Source organism: Streptopelia decaocto (assembly GCF_964273445.1).
Source record: "Streptopelia decaocto genome assembly, chromosome: 5".
Classification (NCBI taxonomy): domain Eukaryota; kingdom Metazoa; phylum Chordata; class Aves; order Columbiformes; family Columbidae; genus Streptopelia; species Streptopelia decaocto.
The window spans coordinates 40,334,207-40,356,273 of record NC_138659.1 but is presented as its reverse complement, the minus strand read 5'-3'; the positions used below and the strand labels follow the sequence as shown (position 1 = coordinate 40,356,273).

At 48.7% G+C, this 22,067-nt stretch overlaps 1 protein-coding gene across 3 annotated transcripts in view; it reads left to right on the top strand.

Annotated features, from left to right (window-relative positions):
- Window positions 1-8,699: 8,699 nt before the first annotated feature.
- Window positions 8,700-22,067, top strand: part of ARID5B (AT-rich interaction domain 5B) — a 113,387-nt gene continuing 100,019 nt past the window's right edge. Inside the window, exons 1-2 of one of the 3 annotated variants that reach the window (XM_082054625.1) lie at window positions 8,712-8,820; window positions 9,017-9,277. In XM_082054625.1, the coding sequence (XP_081910751.1) occupies window positions 8,800-8,820; window positions 9,017-9,277 (282 nt within the window). In that variant the 5' untranslated portion in view covers window positions 8,712-8,799. Of the gene's footprint in view, window positions 8,821-8,968; window positions 9,278-22,067 lie in introns of those variants that run through there. The other 2 variants (XM_082054626.1, XM_082054624.1) reach the window with 2 other exon arrangements.

Here is a 22,067-nt window from a genome sequence, read left to right as displayed (position 1 = left end):
AAGACAGAAAAACATATCAAGAGGGCAAAGGTATGGGTATGGTGTGGCTTGTTTGTTTTTTTTTTTTGTTCTTGGTCAAATGGTTTCACAGAGTACCCCCACTGTCTTCAGGAACAGTATTTATGGCAGGTATTAATTTGTTCAATGAGAAAAATTTTAAAAGAATACAGAGGAAGAAAAAGCTTTTGGTAAGATATGGATCTCTTTCCAGAAAAGCAGTCTTAATAACATATAACAGATATTGACTCCAAAAGAAATCATTTTTCTAGGTCCAATTATGAAGTACCTTAAATAGTATTTTTTTCTTAATTGGAAGAAGGTTTCTGCAGACCTTTTTTCTCAAGCAGACAATATTTGGCCTCTTGTGAATTGCATCAGATAAGGCAAACGGATAATATTCAGGTATTTCTCTGCAGTCCTGTTATTCCTGCTTTGTTCTACTGAGCTGAAGTCCTATATTTCTGAACCCAGGAAGGGCAGATCTCAGCAGGCCGCCTCCTTTCTCACCGTCCTGAGCCTGTGGTTCCCACTGACTCTGCTCAAATGGGTTTTCCCTTTGGTTCCTGTGTTCTGGTTATTTTGGTGGGAGGTGGCAGCGATGCCCCCAGGGGCACAGTGCTAGCAGCTCTGGCAGCCAACCCTGGGGCTGCCCCACGGACCAAACTGCCCTCTGATTTCACCAAAACTGAGAGGTTGGGGGCGAGATCTTTTTGAAGAACTGTAATTTTCAGAGCCCTTTTTATTGCAAAGCCAGGTACACCACTTCTCAAAATCATTATTCAAATGTGGCATATGTTTTGCTGCAAATTTTCAGTAGAACTCTTTCCAGTGATTTCCAAAATAAACGAGACTTTGCATAGCACTTTTTTCCGTATCTAACATTGCCTTCCCGGCGTTGCAGCCAAGGTTTCCTTTTAAAGGCATGTGCATGAGATTATGCAATCGTAGTATCCGGATACCCAGAGCAATTAAAATAAATCAGGCTAGGTATAATGAAGATGAGCCGAAGCATCTGTTTCTCAAGAGGATTTTAAATAAATAAATAAGTAAATAAATGAAACACGAGTTCTACCATCCCCAGAGGCTTGGATCCATGTTGGGTTAGTCCTCAGAGATTCTTGTACTTCAGAAATGTGTCCAGTGCTCACATGAGTAAGGAAAGAAGTTGGAAAGGAGAAGAAAGACTCGCTGGTATAAGAGATATTTGTGTTCCCGGGAAACAGTGGCTGGATAACCCTCTGTGTTTGGTAGAGCTGGACTTAGAGATCAATTCCTTTTCCCTTCTAGTGTTTTAGTTTGACGTGTGCACCTGAATTGAGAGAAGGAGGAATGACTTCTGCATCCTCTGCAATGTTTACCAGCCAACTCCTGTGTTTATAATCTGCGGTTATTTCAGCCTGACCGCAAGGCCGATGAAGCAGGAGGTGCAGAAATGTCCATGTCCCGCCAACGCCAGCACCGGGGAGCACAGCCCTGGGACAGAGAAGCACTTGCTCTTTGAGCTGCTTGTCCTGCGAGGCAAGAACCAGCCTGCAGGCCAAGGAGCTGAGGTACCAGCAGCTATTTTGCTTTGTTTCTCCTCTACCACCACTTGGCGCCAGATGCCAAAAGCCTTTTTCAGGCAAAATTCGGGATTTGCGAGTTGCAGGGCAGCCCCCAGCAAAGTGTTTGCTGAGCTGCCTCAAGTATGTACTTAGGTAGGAACGGCTTGAAGGCAGCTTAGCCAAAGGTCAAAATTTGCTAAACTGTGCTGGATAATTGACTCATCAGTTTTGTTGCGTTTGTAGCTCAGACAGAGAATGAAGACGTGGGAATAAATGTGTAGAAGTGTCTGCTAGAGCTTACAGGGAAAAATCCATATGCAAAGGGAAGAGGGAGTTCCCAGCAGTGGACACACCAGCCCCACGTCCTCCAGCTGCAAGCACGGGAGGTACTTGGGGGACTGCAGGAGCCCTTTCTCTGTGTCACTGCGTCTCATCCCAGTGCTGGTAAAAAAAGATGCTGATAACCAAGAGGTCAAATATCCTTGCACAAACCAAACTGGGAAAAACAGAAAAACTCAATCCCAAACCAGAAGAGCAAGAGTTGCTATAAGCACTAAGAGCCGGGCATGGTATTGAGAGGCAATGAGGAGATGAAGTCCTCTGCTTTCAAGTGAGGGCAGGGCAGAAAAAAAGCAAATTTGGAGTTTGGCTGGTTCAGCCTTTGCCTGGGAAACCCACCTTGCCCTCCATGGCTTCTTCCCTGGAAGCACCAGCTGCTCCCTCCGAGATAGCTGCTTACCCTCCTCTGGAGCCCACCAAATTTATATTAAAAAAAACACTTTCTCAGAAAAAAAGTTATGATGGCTGAGACCTGTTAAGTGGAAAGAGGTCAGCTTGTTTACTTAAACCGATTTAAATCTGGCAAACCGAGAATAGCAACTTGCTTTGACCACTGACTTGGGTAAATATGGCCTGGCATTCTTACGACTATATTTCCAGCTATCCCCATCACACAGGGATATATATACATATGTATATTTTCACTAAAAACAGTTGAGTTAAATTATTTGACAGGAGGTGGATGTGAGATGGCTGGTGTGCGTGTTTCCTGAGCACCGTTTGGAAACTGAAGCCCATCAAAAGCCCTACCAGGCAACATCCCCTTCTGAGCTTTATGATGAAAAGAAATACTTTGGGTCATATTTAAGATCATTTCCAGTGGGGAGATTTTATTTGGGATTTTGTGAGAAGGCAGCTGTTTTTAGCAGCTAAATTATCATGTTTTGTGAAGTGATATAGGCAGGAAGGGAAAGCCAGGGATAGCTTGCTGGACAGTGACGGTGTTTCAGCTTTGAAATGACAATTCAGCCCTTCTGAATCCAGATGAAATGATCTCTACGGCCTCAGCTCCCTCTTTCTTTCGCAGCTGTCCACGCTACCACCGCGCGTAACAAGGCATAATTTTACATAAGTAGAAGTCTGTGCTCTGAGCCAATATACCAGTCACACCTGATTGAATATTGCCATTTCAGAGCTGCCATCTAATCACATTTTTCAGGCTATGTGAACAAAATAATGTTGTTATAATTACACACACTGTTTGTGTGTATGCGCGCCTGTGTATTATATATGTATAATGACATTAGGATGATAATATAGCTGTTTCTATTAGCTCTGTGGTATTAATAAGGTATGACAGAAAGTTATTTGATACCATTTGAAATCCCACTTGCATTTTCATATTGCTCTCAGATGTAATTCAGGGACTTGATTTTTATGAGTTATGGCTCTGATGTCACTTGTATTTTTGCCCGTAATAGGTCCCACTGGAGCAAAATTCATCAGACTCAATTAACAGCATCTGAAAAGTGTATCTTGGTTAGCAAGCGATCAGGCAGAAACTGCGTGGGTTCTGTTTTAGCTGACCCATCACCCTGCGCCGCAACATGAAACCAGCTCTCCAGGCAGCAGGTAGCAGCCACCTCAGCTCACTGTTACCACGAGAGCTGAACAAATATTTTTGGGGCTGCTGAAACACCAGCTCTTCCCACCCCATGGCTGGACCCCTTGTTATTGGGCTCATAATGATCTGCAACCAACCAGGCACCCTCCTAGTTTCTGCATTTGCAGGTGATCCATCCCACCACAGTCACTTTTTACTGTTAAATCTCTCAATACTCAGTGATGATTATTGCTCTTAACCAGCCTGGTCCAGGAGCCCTGGGGCAGTGGGGTGCTTGTTCCTGGTGAGCTGCTAGCAGTCCTACAGGAGAGCTAAAAACGTCATGCAGGATGATAAAAAAGAAATGCACAGTAAATAAAAATAATTCCAAGTGCACATGCGAATTAAAGGCTGGGATTTGAAAGCTGATCTCTTGTGAGGTTTTATGCTTGGTTAGGTCACTGATTTGGGCTGGTGGATTTTTGGGAGAGAAGATAAACGCTATGACTCCTGGTATTCTTAATGTTTCGATCTGGTGATTCCAGCGTCATATCTAAAGGACTCCTGAAGCGAGAGACCAGTCCCAAAATCTGCTGAAGTGAACACAGGGCCTCCCAGCAACTTGGAAGGGCTTTGCATCCCACCCCAGGTGCCCAGCAGGGGCTGGTATCGCCCTCACAGCTCCATCTCCCACCCTGCACGCTCCCCGTAAAACTCCTCTGTGCCTTGAAAGCCTGGAAGAGAAAAGCTCGGAGTAGCAAATGAGCAAGTGAACTCCGGCACCCCAAAGCCAGGCTGGCTCGCCAGCCCCTGCGCCGGCACAGCCCAGCTCGCCGACTGGGTCAGGCTGGGTTTCCTTCCAAGCATAAAACCAGGCTCGAAGGCTCCAATTGCTTCCTGTCTCCCAGCATGCCTGACCACAACTATTTTTAATTGTAAGGCATGAAAATAAAGCTATTTAATAAATTAACGCTTCACATGCTTTTTGGTTCAACTCTGGCTGTTTATTAGGAGCAGCCTTATTTTGGCTTTTATGTGTTCATTTCCAGCTACTGCTCTGTCTGATCCCCATCTTATTTCCTTTGTAATCTACAGATCTTTTGTTGTTATCATTGCTGTGTTTTATGGTTTTGCATTACTTTATTGACTCGGCATACTGTAGGCTTCTTTTTTTTTTTTTTTTTCCCCTCCCTCCACTGAAAATAGCCTTTTATGAGAGGCTTAAGCAAAAGCCTGGAATGTCCAAAGGAAAGCACAGGAACATTACAACATTTTGCACATTTCTTTTGGCCAGAGAAAGATACAAAATATTCGTACAAAGAGACTTATCCAGTGCCTGCAGGACAAAATCCAACTTTTGATTATATGTGGAATTTCAATTTCTACTATAAACAAGCTGTGTATTTTTTATTATTATTATTTTGAAGTATAAAGAGTTGGGGGGGTTGAGGGAAGGCTCCTACACAATTGTTGTCAGAGCAATGATGAACACGCATACGTTTGCTGCTAAGAACGTGTATTCTTGTGTTCTGCCACCGCCTCCGTTGCTATCCCATTCAAAATGCCATCAAAATTAGAAATGTAAGCAGGATGCTGATGGTCCTACCAGCCATCAGCACTGGCTGAAGAGACACCATGGTCTGGGGGCTGGAGCCATGGGGATGGAGGGGATGAAACCCCCCTTTTGCCCTTGCTGGGGTCCTTCCCCTACCCCGTGGACACTGGGAGGTGGCAGGACAGGGACTTGTGGGACAGTTGGTGGATGGCCACAAGCATCTTGTCCTCTTCTGATGGCTCCATGAACCTTTGCCTTGAGTGAAGCAAATCTATACCTGTGGGAGACCAACTGTCCCCTCTGAGTGGTGACTGACCCTCAGTAATTGCCTTCTGCTGGTGTTTAAGACATGAAGCTGGACCACCAGCTCACACTGGAAAACAAACTTGAGATAATGAAAGTTCAGTAAGAAGAAACCTACCTACTCAGGGGACCTAATAGACATTACAGATCTGGGTCTAGAAGTGAACTTCCGATCATCCCACCATCTGAATTCTGGCTTTAGATGTAACCCTCACAGACATCATCTCACACATGGACATTGGAGTTGAGCTCCCCCAGAATGTGGAGGTGAGCTGGAGCCCTGCAGGAGCTCAATGCATGGAATTGTGGCTTGGGTCACTGTGCATAACCCCTGCCTCCCAGCATGCTGCACAGATAAGCAGTCTCTGCTGAGAGGACCAAAATGTGCCCTTGTGTGGTTATCCAGCCTCACCACCTTCTTGATAGCAGCCCTAATGCCATGGTTTGGAGGGATGCTCCACCTCCTGAGGGGCAAGATTATGGCTGGTGGGAAGGATGGGACTCTGCAACTATCGAAGTTGTGAGTGGTCCTCTGTGCAGTGGGCAGGAGCTCAGGGCCAGCACCGAGGCTGCCGATGGTGCCTGGGCCCTGGCTGCTGGGGCAGAAGCAGAGGGATTTAGGCACAGAGACTGGAAGTTCTCTTCTTGCTGCCTGATTATATATTGTGGGAAAAGAGCAGCCCTACCTGCCTGAGATACAGAAAATGAATAAACAAATAAAAACCTGCTTGTGCCCAATATATTGTAACAATCATTTGAGGATGGTTTTATCTGTATGAGAATATAACCCTGATTAAACATGCCAAGGTCAGTGAAAACAAAGGTGGATTTCTGAAGAAATGCAGGTTACTCCAGCCGGGAGTTCACCGGAGGTGAAATGGAGCACTGCTCCCTGTTCTGCAGGGACGTACTGAGCTGTGGGTTTCCCTTCCATCACCTCCCATACCTACACAGCCCCAGCAAAACATCCTCCCCTGGGTGACTGAGCTCCTGAGCACAAAGCACCAAATTTCAGAGGCCAAAAGAGCTGTTTTGCGCAACCCTCCCAAGCTGTTCTGGTTTTGCCCCTGCCCTGCCTGCACCTGCTTTCTGAAGCCCTAGGAAAGCACATCCACTTTACCACAGGCTGAGCTCCAGCACCTTCATCTTTGGCACGCCAGTCACCTGAAGCAAATTCTACTTCCCTGGCACTGGAGATCTCTTCCACTTCGCCACAGGACGAGCTGGGAGGCTGTGGGGCCACAGGTTGTACAGGCGCTCAGGGCATCTTAGGAGGATGTAGGGCAGGAAAGACTAAACCTTTTACAAACTTGAACAGAGAATTCGGTATTTCATCCAGAGGATCCAGAAGAAATGTGGTCTCCCCCTGGAGAAGCACCCAATATCTTGGGGGCGGGGCCAGAGCACCCACCCAGGCCCAGGCAAGTACTGAGGGTGTCAGGATGAAGCCCCCACCCAGACCTCACCACTGCGAGCGCTGCCCAAAATCTTGTGTCCGTTCTGTGCCTTCTGCCTGGGGCCAAGCAAGCCTTCACCTGCACCTCACACAGGGGTTGCTCCTTCTTCCCTGTCACCAAAAAAATAGAATTCCCTAAGGCTGACGGTGGGGTGACCCAGTGAAGTGTCCGGTCACACCATGGCTGTGGGCACGTTATGCTCCATCGAAGCCATTTTGCTCCTTATGCACAACACAGGAATCTGTTTTTGCAACGTGGAACGCGCGTTTCCATATTCGGTGCACTTCCAAAGCGCTGTGTACCGGGACCGGGGCGGCGGCCCCGCGGTTCGGCCCCCAGGGGTCGCCCCGGCCGCAGCGCCGCCGCCCGCACTTGTTGCTGCCCCCCGCGCCGCGCTGTGTCGTGATGCACGCAGAGCTGACGTCACCGCTGTCGTCATTATTAAGGATCGTTATTTATTTATTTGCTTGTTTATTTATTTATTTCCGTCCCCTGCCGTTTCGCGGCGGCAGGGCCGGACCTGCCCCGCTGGGGCGGCTTCAAACGTGTGTCCGCGGAGGGGGCTTGGGGGAAATAAACCAAAATAGGGGGTGAAAGTACCAGCATTAGAGAACGGCGCGGGGGGGGGGGAGGGAGGAGGCAGGACTCCGCGGAGCCGCTTCTCACCGCTCTCCCCACCACCCCACGGAGCCGCAGTTGGCTGCGCTGGCGCGCAGCGAGGCAGCACCCAGGAATAAGGGTGGAAGGCACAGAACCCCACCGAAGTGATCGGCCCGTCACTGCCCGGGGTTGGGTGGGGGCTCTGCGGGAAAGGAGGGCCGCGCTCCGCCGCCGGCCGCAGCAACATCTACCTGCGGGGCTGCAGGTCATGGGGCCCCGATGGAAACTTTCCGCGCCCGGCGCCGCGGGCGGCCCTTCCGCGGGTGCGATGCCGGGAGAAGCGACCCCTTGCCCCGCGGAGCCGGCGGCCCTCACCCCCCTCCCTCGCCGGGGCTGTCCGTGGCGGCGCACAAATCTGCCCGCGTTAGCGCGGGGTCGCGGAGGCTCCGCGGGATGCGCAGAGCCCGCGGCTGTCCCCGACGCTTGGTGCCGACGTGGGGGCGACGGGCGGGGCTCAGGTGAGAGGCCTCCCTGGTCCGTAGGGCGCGTAGCCGCTCTGCCCGCCATCCCGCGCCTCTCCGCGCAGCGGCTCCGGCAGCGCCCGGCGGATCAGTAGTGCCGGCACGTCCCGCTGCGCGCTCCGCGGGCGCGCAGGGAGCGCGCTCCTCTCCGCCGCCGCGGGACGCGCCTCCCCGCGCCCCCTCCCTGGTTTCGTTGTTTTCTCTCGCCGAGCCGCGTCTCTCCGCGCAGCGCAGCGGCGCATGAATATTGATGTGTTTATATAATCGATAACCCACTTTCTTCCTTTCCCGGAGAAAAACGATAAATAAATTAAGGACGAGCCGCCCGCCCTCCAAGGGCCGCCAGGGCGCCCGGCTGGGCCTGCCAGGAGGGAGAGGGCGGCCGGGCAGCCCCGCTCCCCGCTCCGCTCCGCAGGGCCCGGCGGTGGGAACGCGGCGGCCCCGCCGGGCGCGCGCGGGGACGAGCAGCGCCCCTCGCGCCGCAGGAAATGGTCTTTATATTAGACATATACAGGCAGGTCCTGTCAGATCCGCAGCGCGCCCGCACGCCCTTTTGGCCCCCCAAAAATCGCCGGGCGCCGCGAGGGCCCTCGTCGTCGGCCCGCCGCCCCCGTGTCGCCCCCCGGGGGCTCGCCACCGCCCCGCGGCATTTTTAGCGGGCCGGGGCGGGCGTCTGGGGACCCGCCGGCATCGGGCGGCGGCGGCGGCGGGGCGCGGCGGGGCGCCGGCGGGGCGGTGGAGCGGGGGGCGGGCGGCGGGGGGGGGCGTCGCCGTGCGCTGCGGGGCGGGGGCCGGTGGCGGCGGCGGGGCGGCGCGGGGGCGGCGGCGGCGGGGGGCGGCGGGCGGCGGGGCCGTCTTTGCCCTGCCAGGACCTGCCGGGCTCCATTCACGCCAACAAGTTTGGGAGAATGTTGAGTTCAATCACGCCGGAGCCGCGATGGAGCGCAGCGCACTGCAGGTACCGCGCCGCCCCGCGCCGCCCCGCCCCGCCGCCGCGGAGCCTCCGCGCCGCTGCGCGCCCCCTCCCCTCCTCACCGCCCTCCCGCCCTGCCCTCCTTCCCTCCCTCCGCCCGCCCTCCCTCCTCCTGCGCGGCGCTGCGCGGCGCGGCGCGGAGCCGGCGCTGATGCCGCTGCCGTGTTGTTGTTCCCCGCAGTGGGTCGGCGCCCCGTGCGGCTCGCACGGCCCCTACGTCTTCTACAGGGCGTTCCGCTTCCAGCGCCGCGGCGGCGGCCGGGCGCGGGTCCTCTCCCTCGGCGACTTCTTCTTCGTGCGGTGCCGCGCGGAGGAGCCCGCCTGCATCGCGGAGCTGCAGCTGCTCTGGGAGGAGCGCACCAGCCGGCAACTTCTCTCCAGCGCCAAACTTTATTTTCTCCCCGAGGACACCCCCCAGGGCAGGACCAGTGACCATGGCGAGGTGGTAAACGCAGCGCCGGCCCCCTCCTCTCGCGCCCGTCCCCACCTGCATGCCCGGGCTCGGCTACCCCCCCGCTTCTCCCACCCGCGTCCCTCTCCTCGCGGTGCGTGGCGGGGCAGCGCGGAGGGGCCGCGCCGTCGGGGCGCTCCGGTGCGCGCTGCCCGGGAACTTGTGCGGGCGGGAGCTGGGGGGGGAGTCGGGGTGCGAGGCGCCCCCGGCCTGGCGGGCAGCGGAGTGCGTGCGGGGCTCGCCCTGCCCTTCTCCGGCTTCGTTAACAAACAAAAAAAAAAAAAACAAAACAGAAAAGAGGGGAAAATTGTTGGGGGGGATTTCGATATTGTTCGGGGCTTTTTTGTAGTATTCGATATGTTTAAGAGGGCGGAAATTACGAAATGGAGGCTGAGGGAGATCAAAAGCTATTGAGCTGGCAGGGACGTGTTGAATAAAGTGATAAATGACAGGTACGGGAATAATACATTCAAATAACTTGCAGATATGCCTGGGCGTATTTCGGAGCCGCCGCGCGGCCGGCGCAAACACGCTGCGCGCCGGCACCCCCCGCCGGCGGCCGCGCAGCCCCGCGCCGGCTCCGCGCCCGCCCCGCGCCGCCCGGGATGGGGCCGCGCAGGTTGCGCCCCCGCTCCCCGCCCCGGGCCGCTGCCCCCGCCCCCATCCCCGCTCCCTCCCGTTATTTGCTTTTCAAATTTATTGCTTCAGCACGGTCCGTCATCTGGGGAGGGGGAAGGATGAGGTACCCAGAAAGGGCTGCGGGGATGGGGAGGGTCCCCGAGCGGGGCTGGAAACGGGGCGGGGGCGGACGAGATGTTTTAGGGGAACTTCTGTTGAAGATACCGGGGAGGGGTATAGGTACAAGGAGGGGCGGCTGTCCGCAGGGGCTGTTTTCAGAGGCACGCGTGGCTATAGGTGCCGATGTGGCCATGTACCCATATACATACGTACGCAGTCGAAACGCGTTTCAGAGCCGCCTTCGCTCGCTGCCACCTCTTCACTTTAATTTTCTGTGCGTGCCACTGAGATAAGGGAGCCTTTTCCTAAGAATCAGGGAGATGACAGTGAGCAATGGATGCTCTGAAATTGCCCGTGGTGACTATTTAAAACTGTGCCTGTGTGTGTCTTGTGTGTGTGTGTAAAATGAAAGATATTTGGAAGGGAGGGGGGTGGGGAAAGGGACACAAATCATTTTAATACGCCTTAATGATCAGCTCATGTTACTGTGGTAGGAACATCAGAGAAAATTAATCCTACCATTACGAGTAAAACGCTGCTCTGGTACTAGAGTTCTCAGCTGCATGTACCTTACTAATAATATGCACAATTTTATTTATTTTTACATGCAAACACCGCTAGTAATTAGCTGTGTGATAATACTTGTGCATTTCATTGGGGCTTTAACTGATGTCATTCTGCATTATTCAACCATATGAAAACAATTTTCAATTAAGATAATGGCACGCCTTGAAATTATGCAAATGCTGGTTGTATTGTGCAGAATAATTATGACAAATGTAAAGCAGGTAAAAAGTTTCCTAATGCAGTTGTGTTTTACACCCCGGTGATGTCATTTCCCCTCTGGCCTAAGTTAGTCATTCATTAGCAGAGTAGCAGCAGCAGCAACAGCAACAGCTCTGAGTGATACTTCTCTGGCAGGGAGCCTACAGAAACCGGCACTGAGAGCCAGGGCCTAGAGAGGGCAACATAACACTCCCATTAAGAAATGTACTTTGTTTTCACTTACTCCATTAACTTGTTTATAGACATCGGAATGATTTTTTTTATTATTGATTTTTAATAGTTTGGAACAATTCGAATTGCGCTCAGGGATGCACAGGCAACCGAGAGACAAAAGGCTCGGTGCTGGCTGGCGCTTTGCAAAACGCTGATTGTTGGTAACTGGCTTCATGGGCACGCAGGGGAGACTGTTTCACCCAGCTGCCCCACAGACGTGGTTCCTTACATAAATGACATGGCTATCTGTCCCCAAAGTGGCGTGGGACTGCTGAGGGGCTAAAATACCTTGTCTTTAATTCAGGGAGCAGGGATGAAGTGAGTTGGTGCTTCAATGTGTATTGCAAATCCACAGTGTCCGGCACAAAGGGTGCCAGCTGTCAATAAAATTGTTGGTGATGGGAGCGAGTGGTTGGACTGCAGGCTTGCGATTGAGCCCAACGGAGATTTAGACGTAGTCACTAGCAGCTACCCGCGCTAGCAGCATGATTAATAGGAGCAGCTTGCTGCCTGTTTTGTGTAATAGCAGCATTGACACTATGACAATATTCAGCTAGTGGCTGCAAGGAGGGACGAGAAGCGAGGAGGTATGTAATGCTTCTGTTACTCAGAAATTTCTGATGGCGGATTTTATCTGATTGCCAAATGTTTGAGCTAATCAGTGATAAGTGTAAATATAAGTCTTTTTATAGCTAGCTGAATTCATCATCCAGACTTAAATATAACCTTGACGGCTGCTAAAACTGGATATTTCCATACGCTGGGGCCCAGACCCAGTGAGGGGTTCAAGCCCAGGTGTGCTTTCACCGAAGGACCCCCCCCTCTGCCTAAGGCTCATTATCCCCTTAACCGCAATCTCAGTGGATGGCAAACATGGGATGGGGTCAGTCACACGCTGCACGTATGAGCACTCCTGGCTTTTGATGTTTATTGCATCCCAAGCGATGGAGAGGCTGGGGCCAGGTCTGGCATCAGGTTTGGAACAGTGGTCTTGATGTGCAGGAGCGGTGGAGACGTTTTTGTGAGAGTGATGCTGTCTTGGAGGACGCTGTTAGGTGAGCTACAAGAGTTTTGCTCTACTTCACTGAAAACTTTGTTGCTGCTTTTAAAATGCAGAGGCCCAGTTGTGCTGCCCAACCACACCGTTAAGCCCAAATGCTGCAGCAGGTGCAGTGCTGGTTGGAGAGTGGGAGCAGCCTTCTTCTCTCCAGTGGGGAAAAAGTGGCTGGCTGCTGTTCCTGGTGGGGCGGGGGGGGGGTCACCACTGAAACGGAGAAAGCATCTGTTTTGCTGGAGGAAGTTGCCTCCTTGCCCTGGTTTTCTTGGCTGCTCTTAGGCTGGCATGGTCCCCCGTGCCACCTCCCGCACGGGATGGGAAGACCTCCGTGGTGGCAGGTGCCTCGTGCAGGGTTTGGAGGAGGATGCTCAGGGTCAGCTGTCAGAGCACACGCTCGTACTTGAAACAGTTTCATGGGGCACATGTAGGAAGCAGCCCCCCAGCTTTTCCAGTGCCTTACTGTGAGAAGTAGGTGCTGTCAGCCAGCTGGTGCCCTGGTGTAGTGCCCTGGACCCACAGAGCTCAGGGGACACAAGGTGGGCTCAGCCCCTGAGCCCTGCAGCCCACGGGGTCCTGGCTGAATCCTCCTCCAGCTCATTTACTCCTCTTGTGCTGCAAGGGGCAGCGTGGGGCTGTGGCCTGGCTGACCTTTGCAGAAGCAGTTCTAGAGCAAAATGCTTGTTAGTGCCTTGTATTTTCATGTTTTTGAAGGTGTTGGCATTAATTAGACTGGGCTTAAAAATAAATATATCAAAGCTAGTTCTTGTTAAATCCAGGGATGGTATTTGATGTGATGTGTACAATTCCTAAAAAACCCAAACAAGCAACTGATTTATTTTGCATGGTGTGACGTTCCCTGCACTGCCCCGTGTCACAGTGAATGCTGGCTCCACCGAGGCCGGCCTGTCGGTGGGAATCTGTCTGCCTTTGGTTCATTCAGCAGCAGCTGAGTTTACTATGAACTCGTGTTGATTTCATCTCTTCTCCCAAACTGGGGATCTGATGCAATGCTTTTCGCCTTGCAAATAATCCTTACTCATGCAAGTAATTTACATGAGTAAGCGTTGCTCATACAGAGGAGAGGAGACAGCTAGTTTCCTGTAATTGTTTCCCTAGCAGTATTTTGCATTTTCAGACTAATTGGGGCAGGGGGGAAAGTCACTCCATAAGTGTATGTTTTTTATAATTGCAGAAGAGATTCTTCCAGAAAGTTAAGGGAGGCAGTGGGTTTGTTCTCTCTTCATTTTGGGACAGATGCTCACAGCATCCCTCAGAAGCCTGACTCATTTCTAAGGGGCTCTTCATGTGCGAAGGTCCTACCTCAGCACGTGAAACTAGAGCAGGTTGGCCCGAGCGTGGTGTCTAAGACCGCTGGTGCTTTATTGCCATCCCCTTTGAAAAATGTGCTAGTCCCTTTGCACGGTAGTAGATTTTTTTTTTTGAGAGAGACATAGGAATCTGTACACTCTGATTTGAAATGAGAACAGCCCCGTTTTAGTCTCCACATTGTGCACCTTATGCTCGTATCTGTCAACACTGATAATGACAACAAGTTTCAAACATGCAGATTATGATTATTAAAGGGTGCTTTAAAAATCATGCTAATAGCATCAATCTCCAATGTACACATGCTCAAATTAATTCAGCTTTGGAAATCAGGCGCACCGTAATAGCAGTGCTAGAGAAATGGCATTTGTCATAAAATATCATGGTTTTTGTAATTGCATATCCACTCTGTATATTTTTATCTCTCTCACCACCAGTAGCATATGCTGGCAAAGGAAAGAGAGGGCAATGATATTGCTCAGAGAAGCCACATGTTGCTAGCCATTAGCCAGCAATCTGGCATATCTAGTCACTTAAGACAGATTCCCTTTTTTTTTTACCGCCCCCCCCCCCCCTTTTTTTTTGCCCTGCTTCCCAGTGCATTCAGACTGTAAAATACACCCACTGCTCTCCAGAGTTGCTGTCCCCAGTCTGATCAGTGGCACTGAACATTAAACTCTTGTCTTTGGAGAATAATAGGCCTCACATGGTACACCCTCAAGCATGTTGAGATACTGTGCAGGCTGGAAAATAAAAATGTTCTAATTGTGTCTTTTAAATAAGCATAGGAGTGAATTAATTAGACTATATTTTGTCTTTAGTTGCTTAGTTACACAATAGTATTCCTAAGCACAAGTAAGATAAATTGGCTCTTTTTGTGCTGCTTGTCCCTTAATCATAATTACTGTATTGCTCAGGAGAGTAACACATACATAGATTTTGCATTTTTAATAATATTCAAACAATATGCGAATGATATAGAAAGTGTGTTCTGATTCAAGCTCTTATATGCTTTTATTCAGGAAGAAGTTCTATTGCTAGGGGAGCAATATTTGCATTAGTTGCTCAGAGATGTAGTTCTGGGAAATACATAATTGAAATATTCTTGCAATGCTTGTTCTGGCCCTTTCATTCGCATTCAAAATAACAATGCCTTAAGTCTCCGAACAGTCATCCACTCTTGATTTAAGAGCTTTTTTCTTTGTGTGTGTGTGTGTGTGTGTGTTAGTGTGTGTGCAGTGTGGGTTCACACCCAGCGCTAACCCTGCAGAGCCTAGACATTTGCGTGATTCATAGTGTCGTATCAAGTTGAGCTTTTTATTTTGTAGCTAAAATGCAGTCAGAAGGTCAGATGAACATCGGCATTTTATGGCATTAATCCAATGACCTTAATGCTTGGCAAGCGTCCATGTTTCTGTGCGAAGGTGCCAGGGTTATAGATAATAAAAGAGTTTGTTTTCATTTTCTGGATATTTTAATCTTTCTTTGCAAAACGCAGCCTCGGGTTTTGGGGGGCTTGGGGCTGCTCCCGGGGGCAAAACTTTAATGTCTTCCTGAGTTGTTGAACGTTAGCTGCTAATGATGGGCAGATTGATACAGATACGGAACAATGGAAGGTTCTGGCAAGAAACCCCCTAGACATGCTCAGTGGATGTATGTGAAAATTGGCTCCATTGTTCTGCTGTATGAAAAGCAAGTAAATTATTTACAGATATTTGCTAATTAAAGCACATATTGTTTTACCAGCACAATAGAACACAATATAACAAAAGACAAAAGAATAAGCTTGCATAATTTAAACCTGCTAATGCAATGTACTCCTTGTTAAGAAAAATATAATTATGTAATCTACGAGGAAAGCTTTTCGTACTGTAACTGTAGTAGGCAAAATTAGGAATGAATTGCTTGTCAGCTTGCCTAAACTAAAACAGTTCTTCGAGATCTGTGAGCTATCTGACGGGAAAACATTTTGACTGAAGCCTATTTTCTCTTTGGTCAGAACTTCTATCTGCAATGACAGATATAAATTCAATTTGAACCTCTGCTTGGGAGTGGGAGGAGGGAGAACAAACCACCCCAGAAATGAAGGAGGAGGGACACAGTAGAAATGTCAAGTCTGGCTGCTCACAGCCGTCCCTCTGTGTGCTCCATCCCCACCCCACTTCTGGCCCAGATGTACCAGTATCCCACAAAGCATCCTACAGAAATGCGGTGCTGCCCTGCCCCAGGACATTTTGCGTGTATCACTTTGGGTTCCTACTGGGTCATGTGGAAAAAGCTGCTTGCTAATACCAAGGAAAGTGAATACCACAGGACTTCACCTGTGTCCTTTATCTTGGTCTTGTCTTTTGGGTTTTGGACCCCAGCAGATGGGATGAACACATTGGGATGTACTGCTCTCAGTCAATGCGAGTTTCAGACAGCTACATGTGGCTGTGCCTAAGCTGGGGAAATACCTGTCACCTGAATTTAACAAGATCATTATAGCCCTTTAAAGTAATTAGCGAAGGATTAACAGATGAAAGGTTCTGCCTTGGCCTCTTTAAAATTCTCTCATGTGCCAGGTAAATCCCTGGGCTGTACTGTTCTGTTCTCAAAGCTCTCCCTATATGTTTGTGGGTGGAGAGCGATGGTCCCCACACGCTGGCATCTCCAGGGAGCATTGCAGGCCCAGAGCCCAGCAGTCAGTTCTGCTCCAGACATCCTTTGGGACACATCTGTCTGTCCTGGGCTAAGGCATGCCTGAGCAGATGGCACCAAAATAGGCACTCGGGGCAGGGAAAGGGGAAAAGAAAGACCCCACAGTCTTAAGAAGCCCCACATACAGATGCAGTCCACAGCAGGTGCTAGGGAAATGGGACCTTCTTACTCTGGAGAAAGTCACTGAGAGCAAAGCAGTCCTGTACAAATGTTCTCTGCCTGTTCGGGGCTGAATATGGTCCCTGGAGGAAAGCTTGGGTGAAGTACTGCTTGTAGGACATGAGTCTGGAGACCTGGCTTCAGATTCCTCACTGACATTTGGTAAGTGGGTTAGGGCTGAATGGAGATGGCCTCATTTTCACCACTGTCCCAAAGCTCTGGTAGCATCTGTATGGCAGACAAGAGCTCTGGACTGCAGACTCTGCTAACAGGGCTTTTTGGTTTGACTGTGTTGTCAAGTAAGGGTGATGGTACCTTCCTCAAACATCCAGATAAATACTTTGCTACAGTAGACGTGCTTATTGGAAATAAGCCCCCTTCTTCCTTTCTCCACCTCCACAACACAATCTTCTGCCCCTCCAAGGGATCTAGAGCGGGGAACCAGATTCCTGGGGCGAGAACTGTGTTGTTGCTCAAGGTACAGGAAGGTTCTTGTTACCTAAATCGTGAAAAAATTAAAAAATACGTGGCATATAAAAAAAGCCCAGAATAATAGAGGCCTTTATGCCCAAGTGAAATATGGAGTTCTATTATCCTCGGTGAATGCAGTCCATAAGAATCGCACTGTATTTTTTGCTCCCATGGATGAATGTGTTTTCATCAGCAATGTACTGGGTTGTAAAATATGCCTCCCCAGCTATCTACCATGCTAAAGGTTTCAGTAAAAAGGCTTGAAGATGTTTTCTAATGCAAATTGTACTGATCAGATAAATGACACGCAGTGTCTCGTATAATTATTGGCAAGAGTTTTTACAGTACGTCTCCTGTTTCTCTCTAGGCCGCATATTTGATGTTAGGAGACAGCCAAGCAGGTGTTCAACTCACTCGTGCCCTCCAGAATTCCTTAAATGACCTCTGGAAGCACTGGAGTGAAAACAGTCTCAGCATGTCAAAATTTTGAGATATCTCAGTCGCCGTAATTCTTTTAAGGCTGCCTCGGCGTGTTTTAAATATAAATCTTTCCTAGTTATTGGCAATGAGTGAGGAGTTGTGACGTACCGTATGCGGGTGTGCAATCAAGATGTACGACCTCCTTGTGCTGCCCTGTGACTCCCTGCCTTGTAAGAGTTAATATTTCTTCTAAAAAATAATTATCCGCTTTAAACTATTATAACTGCCTGACCTCTTTCCCTGAATGTAAGTATTTCAGCCATCTGCTGAGTCAGGCAATATAGCATTCTGTGCTTTCAGGAGGCTGTGATGGTTGCTTAGACAACAGTGACATAATATTTAAGCATAACGGCTCTCGAGAATATACTGTCCCTTCCTCCCTGGATGACTTCTCTGAAAATGCAGATCTGATGCGCTCTTTAACAAAAAAAAAAAAAAAAAAAAAAGAAGGATGAGAAGGTTTTGTATCACCATCTTTCTTGAAACATCTCCCTGTTTGCCACTTGATAGGTAAAAGTATCGTACTTTGCTCAGGAGTCTTGTAATATGTGCTAAAATTATAGGCTGACTAGATACCTGGTTTTATAGAAACAGAAGAAAAAGCGTCTCTTTATAGTCAGTGCTTATTTTGAGATTTAGACAACTTTGTGGCTGGGAAAAGCATTGCCATTGGTCAGTCAGAATCCAGAGAGGCCCATCCGAGATAAATCTCATTCCTGAGCAGTGCTGGCTGTTGCCTCCTGCAAACCTCATCTTGCTGTAGTGAGAAAAAACTGCAATTAAAGACTTAGCCATGCAATGGAGACCTCTTAAACATATCACTTCAGAGCATAGTTAATACACCATAAGTTGTTTTTTTGTATAGATATATATATGCACTGTACACGACGTGGGTGGTTTTTCATGTTTACACAGAGATATAATTATGAATGACATGAAGGTTATAAGCAAATTTCTTTAATCTTCTAAAGGTTTGTTAGTCATGTGTCACTGTGTACCTGGGTTTTATTTATTCAACATCTGTATTCCTTTGTCATCTCATTGAAAGGGTTTCTCTAGAAGGGCTCCTGCTGTAGGTGCGCAGCAGTTGATACAGAATGGCTATGGGGGCTCCTGCAGCTGGCAGAGCCCTGTAGGTCCTGAAGGAACTTTTGTTGTGAGAAATTTTTGCTCAACAAAAGATGACCCTTTTGTCACCTGCTGCTCCAAAGAGGAAAAAAAAACCAACCCAGACCAACCCACAACTCATAGCTTGGGTCTGAACACTTGGAAAGGTTGCTTAAAGATGTGCAAAAGCTTGGCAGGGTGCATCAAGATCCCAGAGCTGATGAAATCATTGGGTGGCCTCTGTTTGGGTGGCGTTGCGGCAGATGACCTCCTGTGTCCGCAAAATGCCAAGATGTCGGGAAGACAGCCTCTCTAGAAGCTGCATGTGGCTCAGGCTCCTCAGAAAGAAGGGGCTGAAGCTACCTGCTGTATTTTGCTGGGTGACAGTGTTTGTACGATGAGGCCGCAGGATGAAAATTGATTTCACTAAAGCATTTGACACAGTCTCCCACAGCATCCTCACAGCTAAACTGAGGAAGTGTGGACTGGATGATCGGGTAGTGAGGTGGACTGTGAACTGTCTGAAGGAAAGCAGCCAGGGAGTTGTGGTCAATGGGACAAAGTCTAGTTGGAGACCTGTATCTAGTGGAGTCCCTCAATAGTACTGGGACCAATACTATTCAATATATTCATCAATGACTTGGATGACGGAATAGAGTGCACTGTCAGCAAGTTTGCTGATGACACCAAGCTGGGAGGAGTGGCTGACATGCCAGAAGGCTGTGCTGCCATCCAGAGACCTGGACAGGCTGGAGAGTTGGGCAGGGAAAAATTTAATGAAATATAACAAGGGCAAGCCTAGAGTCTTGCGTCTGGGTAGGAACATCCCCAGGTTCCAGTATAAGTTAGGAAATGACCTGCTGGAGAGCAGCGTAGGGGAAAGGGTCCTGGGGGGTCCTGGTGGACAGCAGGATGATCATGAGCCAGCCCTGTGCCCTCCTTGTGGCCAAGAAGGCCAATGGCATCCTGGGGTGTATTAGAAGGGGGCTGGTTAGTAGGTTGAGAGAGGTTCTCCTGCCCCTCTACTCTCCCCTGGTGAGACCACACCTGGAATATTGTGTCCAGTTCTGGGCCCCTCAGTTCCAGAAGGACAGGGAACTGCTGGAGAGAGTCCAGCGCAGGGCAACGAAGACGATTAAGGGAGTGGAGCATCTCCCTTAGGAGGAAAGGCTGAGGGAGCTGGGGCTCTTGAGCTTGGAGAAGAGGAGACTGAGGGGTGACCTCATTAATGTTTATAAATATGTAAATGGTGAGTGTCAGGAGGATGGAGCCAGGCTCTTCTCGGTGACAACCAATGATATGACAAGGGACAGTGGGTACAAACTGGAACACAGGAGGTTCCACTTAAATATGAGAAGAAACTTCTTCACAGTGAGGGTGACAGAGCCTGGAACAGGCTGCCCAGGACGGTTGTGTGTAACCTTATCTGGATGTTCCTGCTCCGGTGGGGGGATTGGGCTGGATGATCTTTTGAGGTCCCTTCCAGTCCCTGACATTCTGTGATTCTGTGAAAATGTCTCTGGAGATGCGATCCCTCTTTGGCGAGACTGGTGTTGGCAGTGGCGTTCAGAGGAGGACTGTGGTCCAACCTGTGGCTGCTGTGGTGTGGGGGGAGTTGGGGAGGAGGTGGCTGGTTGTCTCTGAATTGAGCCGAAAATGAACAAGCTCAAAAAATGAGTGTTGAGAGAAGCAGGTGTGTGTAAGGCAGGTCAACCTAAGGCAGGCGCCGAGATATACAGGGTAATTTTTCTGTTTTCTGGCTAGAAGTGAACTCACCCGTGTTTCCGTGGTGCAGCCATGGTGATTCCCAGTGGCACAAGGGGAGGACATGAGGCCAGAGCTGGTGTGGAAGGATGGCTGGGTGCTGGAGAGGTAGCTTCAGCCACCCTCACGAGGGGGCTCGTCCTGTGGCCATTGCCTCTGCAGGCCAGGCCTGGCCCCAGCCCCGCTTCTTTCGGGGCAATCCCGAAACCCCACAGCAGTGTCTCTAATGTTAGGAACGGCTCTGGATTTTGGGGGGGTTGGTGGCCATGGAGCTGCAGTTGCAGTGGGTGCGAGATGGGCATTGCTTCACCCTTGTTACAATAGGCTTGCTTTTTTTTTCTTCCTTTTTTTTTTTTTTTCTGTGTACACATCATGTGCGTGTGTGCGAAGGTTGTATTCTCGAAAACAAGTTTATTCATTGATGATGTAATAGTGATTGTACTTTTCTTTTGGTTAATAAATTGTCTGCTCAGCTTACTTTGTATTCCAGCCAAAATTAGTCATACCAGTTCTTGGAAAGGATATGAAGAAACTAGTAATTGAAATCATAATCATTTGATCATGAGAGCTATTTGGAAAATAATATTTTAACCAAAACCACGTCTGATCTCCAAGTCAGGTTGTTTTTTTTTTAAACTGCTGCTAGATAGATTTCTCTAGTGTTGAATATTAGAAATTGTGTAGTAGCTGGTGATGGTATTCAACATCCTAAAAGAGGACTTCATCCAGAAATTGCTGAGACTGTCTGAAGGCAGGCTGATGTTTATATGTATGTTTTATTTTTTTTTCCATCCTGACATTTAATAATCACCATGTAATAGCTATAAAATGCATAGCAACTACAGCTTTTTTATTTCAAGTGGATGGTGTAATGAAATCGGGTGAAACCATCCATTGAAATTGTACTTTGTAGTACCCAACGCTTGTTTACAGAGTATTGACGTTTGTCATAAACAGAGATTTAAAACATCGCTGTTATTGTTTGTTGTTCGGAGGAAGCTCTTATGCTGTGCAATGATAAAGGAAAATATTTTTTTACAAGCTTGCTTAGCACATAAGCATGTAGTTCATTTCTGACCAAATATTTGTTATTGCACTAAATGTAATGAAGGTGCCTGCTTATAAAATTATTTGGTGTTATATAAGGGAGAGTGGAATATCAGATCTGCTTTTTTTTACCACCAGAGATACTTCGGGTTTTGTATTGTGTGTAGCTTATCACAATAAAGCTTGCTTTTTTTTTTTTTTTCCCCTATTGAGCAGTATTTTATTTCCTGAGGAATTTGTTCAGTGGAAAAAAAAAACACAGAGAGAGAATCAATTGTGCTTTTCTCTTTGTTTAATAACTCAAAGAATTCCTGTCCCTTTTGCAAATACTTGTGTTTATTTGAGAGAAAAATTGGATTCTGGTTTATTTATTTCAAGAACCTGTAACCTTACTTAGCGCTAGAAATGTGCGGTGTGCAAGGTGTGGTATGCAGCCAGCTCTCATTACAACATAAATTATTTCTGCCTTTTTAACTAAAAAATCTTGAGTGTATCTTGCTGGTTATGTGTGTATGTTTGTTTGTTTGTTTGTTTATTTTTTGAGGCTTTCTTGAGCCCTTGCTTGCTGGAGTCAGCTATAAAACATTCTGCTTATTCATCATGACTGAGAGGAGTTGATTGTTTCCTGGAAGGGTAAAATTCAGCAATTAGAGCTGTTTAATTCGAGTATATGTTCTGGAGGCTAAACTAAGTTTAAGTGCTTTTCTTAGAATGTATGTTTAAGAATGGAAAAAAATTACAGTTCTGATCTTGAAAAAGGTTTTAAGAAACATGAGAATGTGCAAGTTTCTTTTGGTGGGAAGCACATAACATTTATGTAGTATTTCTTTTGGGATTACATCACAGTTTTATTTAATTTTTAGGACAAAAGTTAAATTCAATATTTGTGTATAAGCCAAGGGAAAATGTACCATAAACACAGGAATTTTCTGG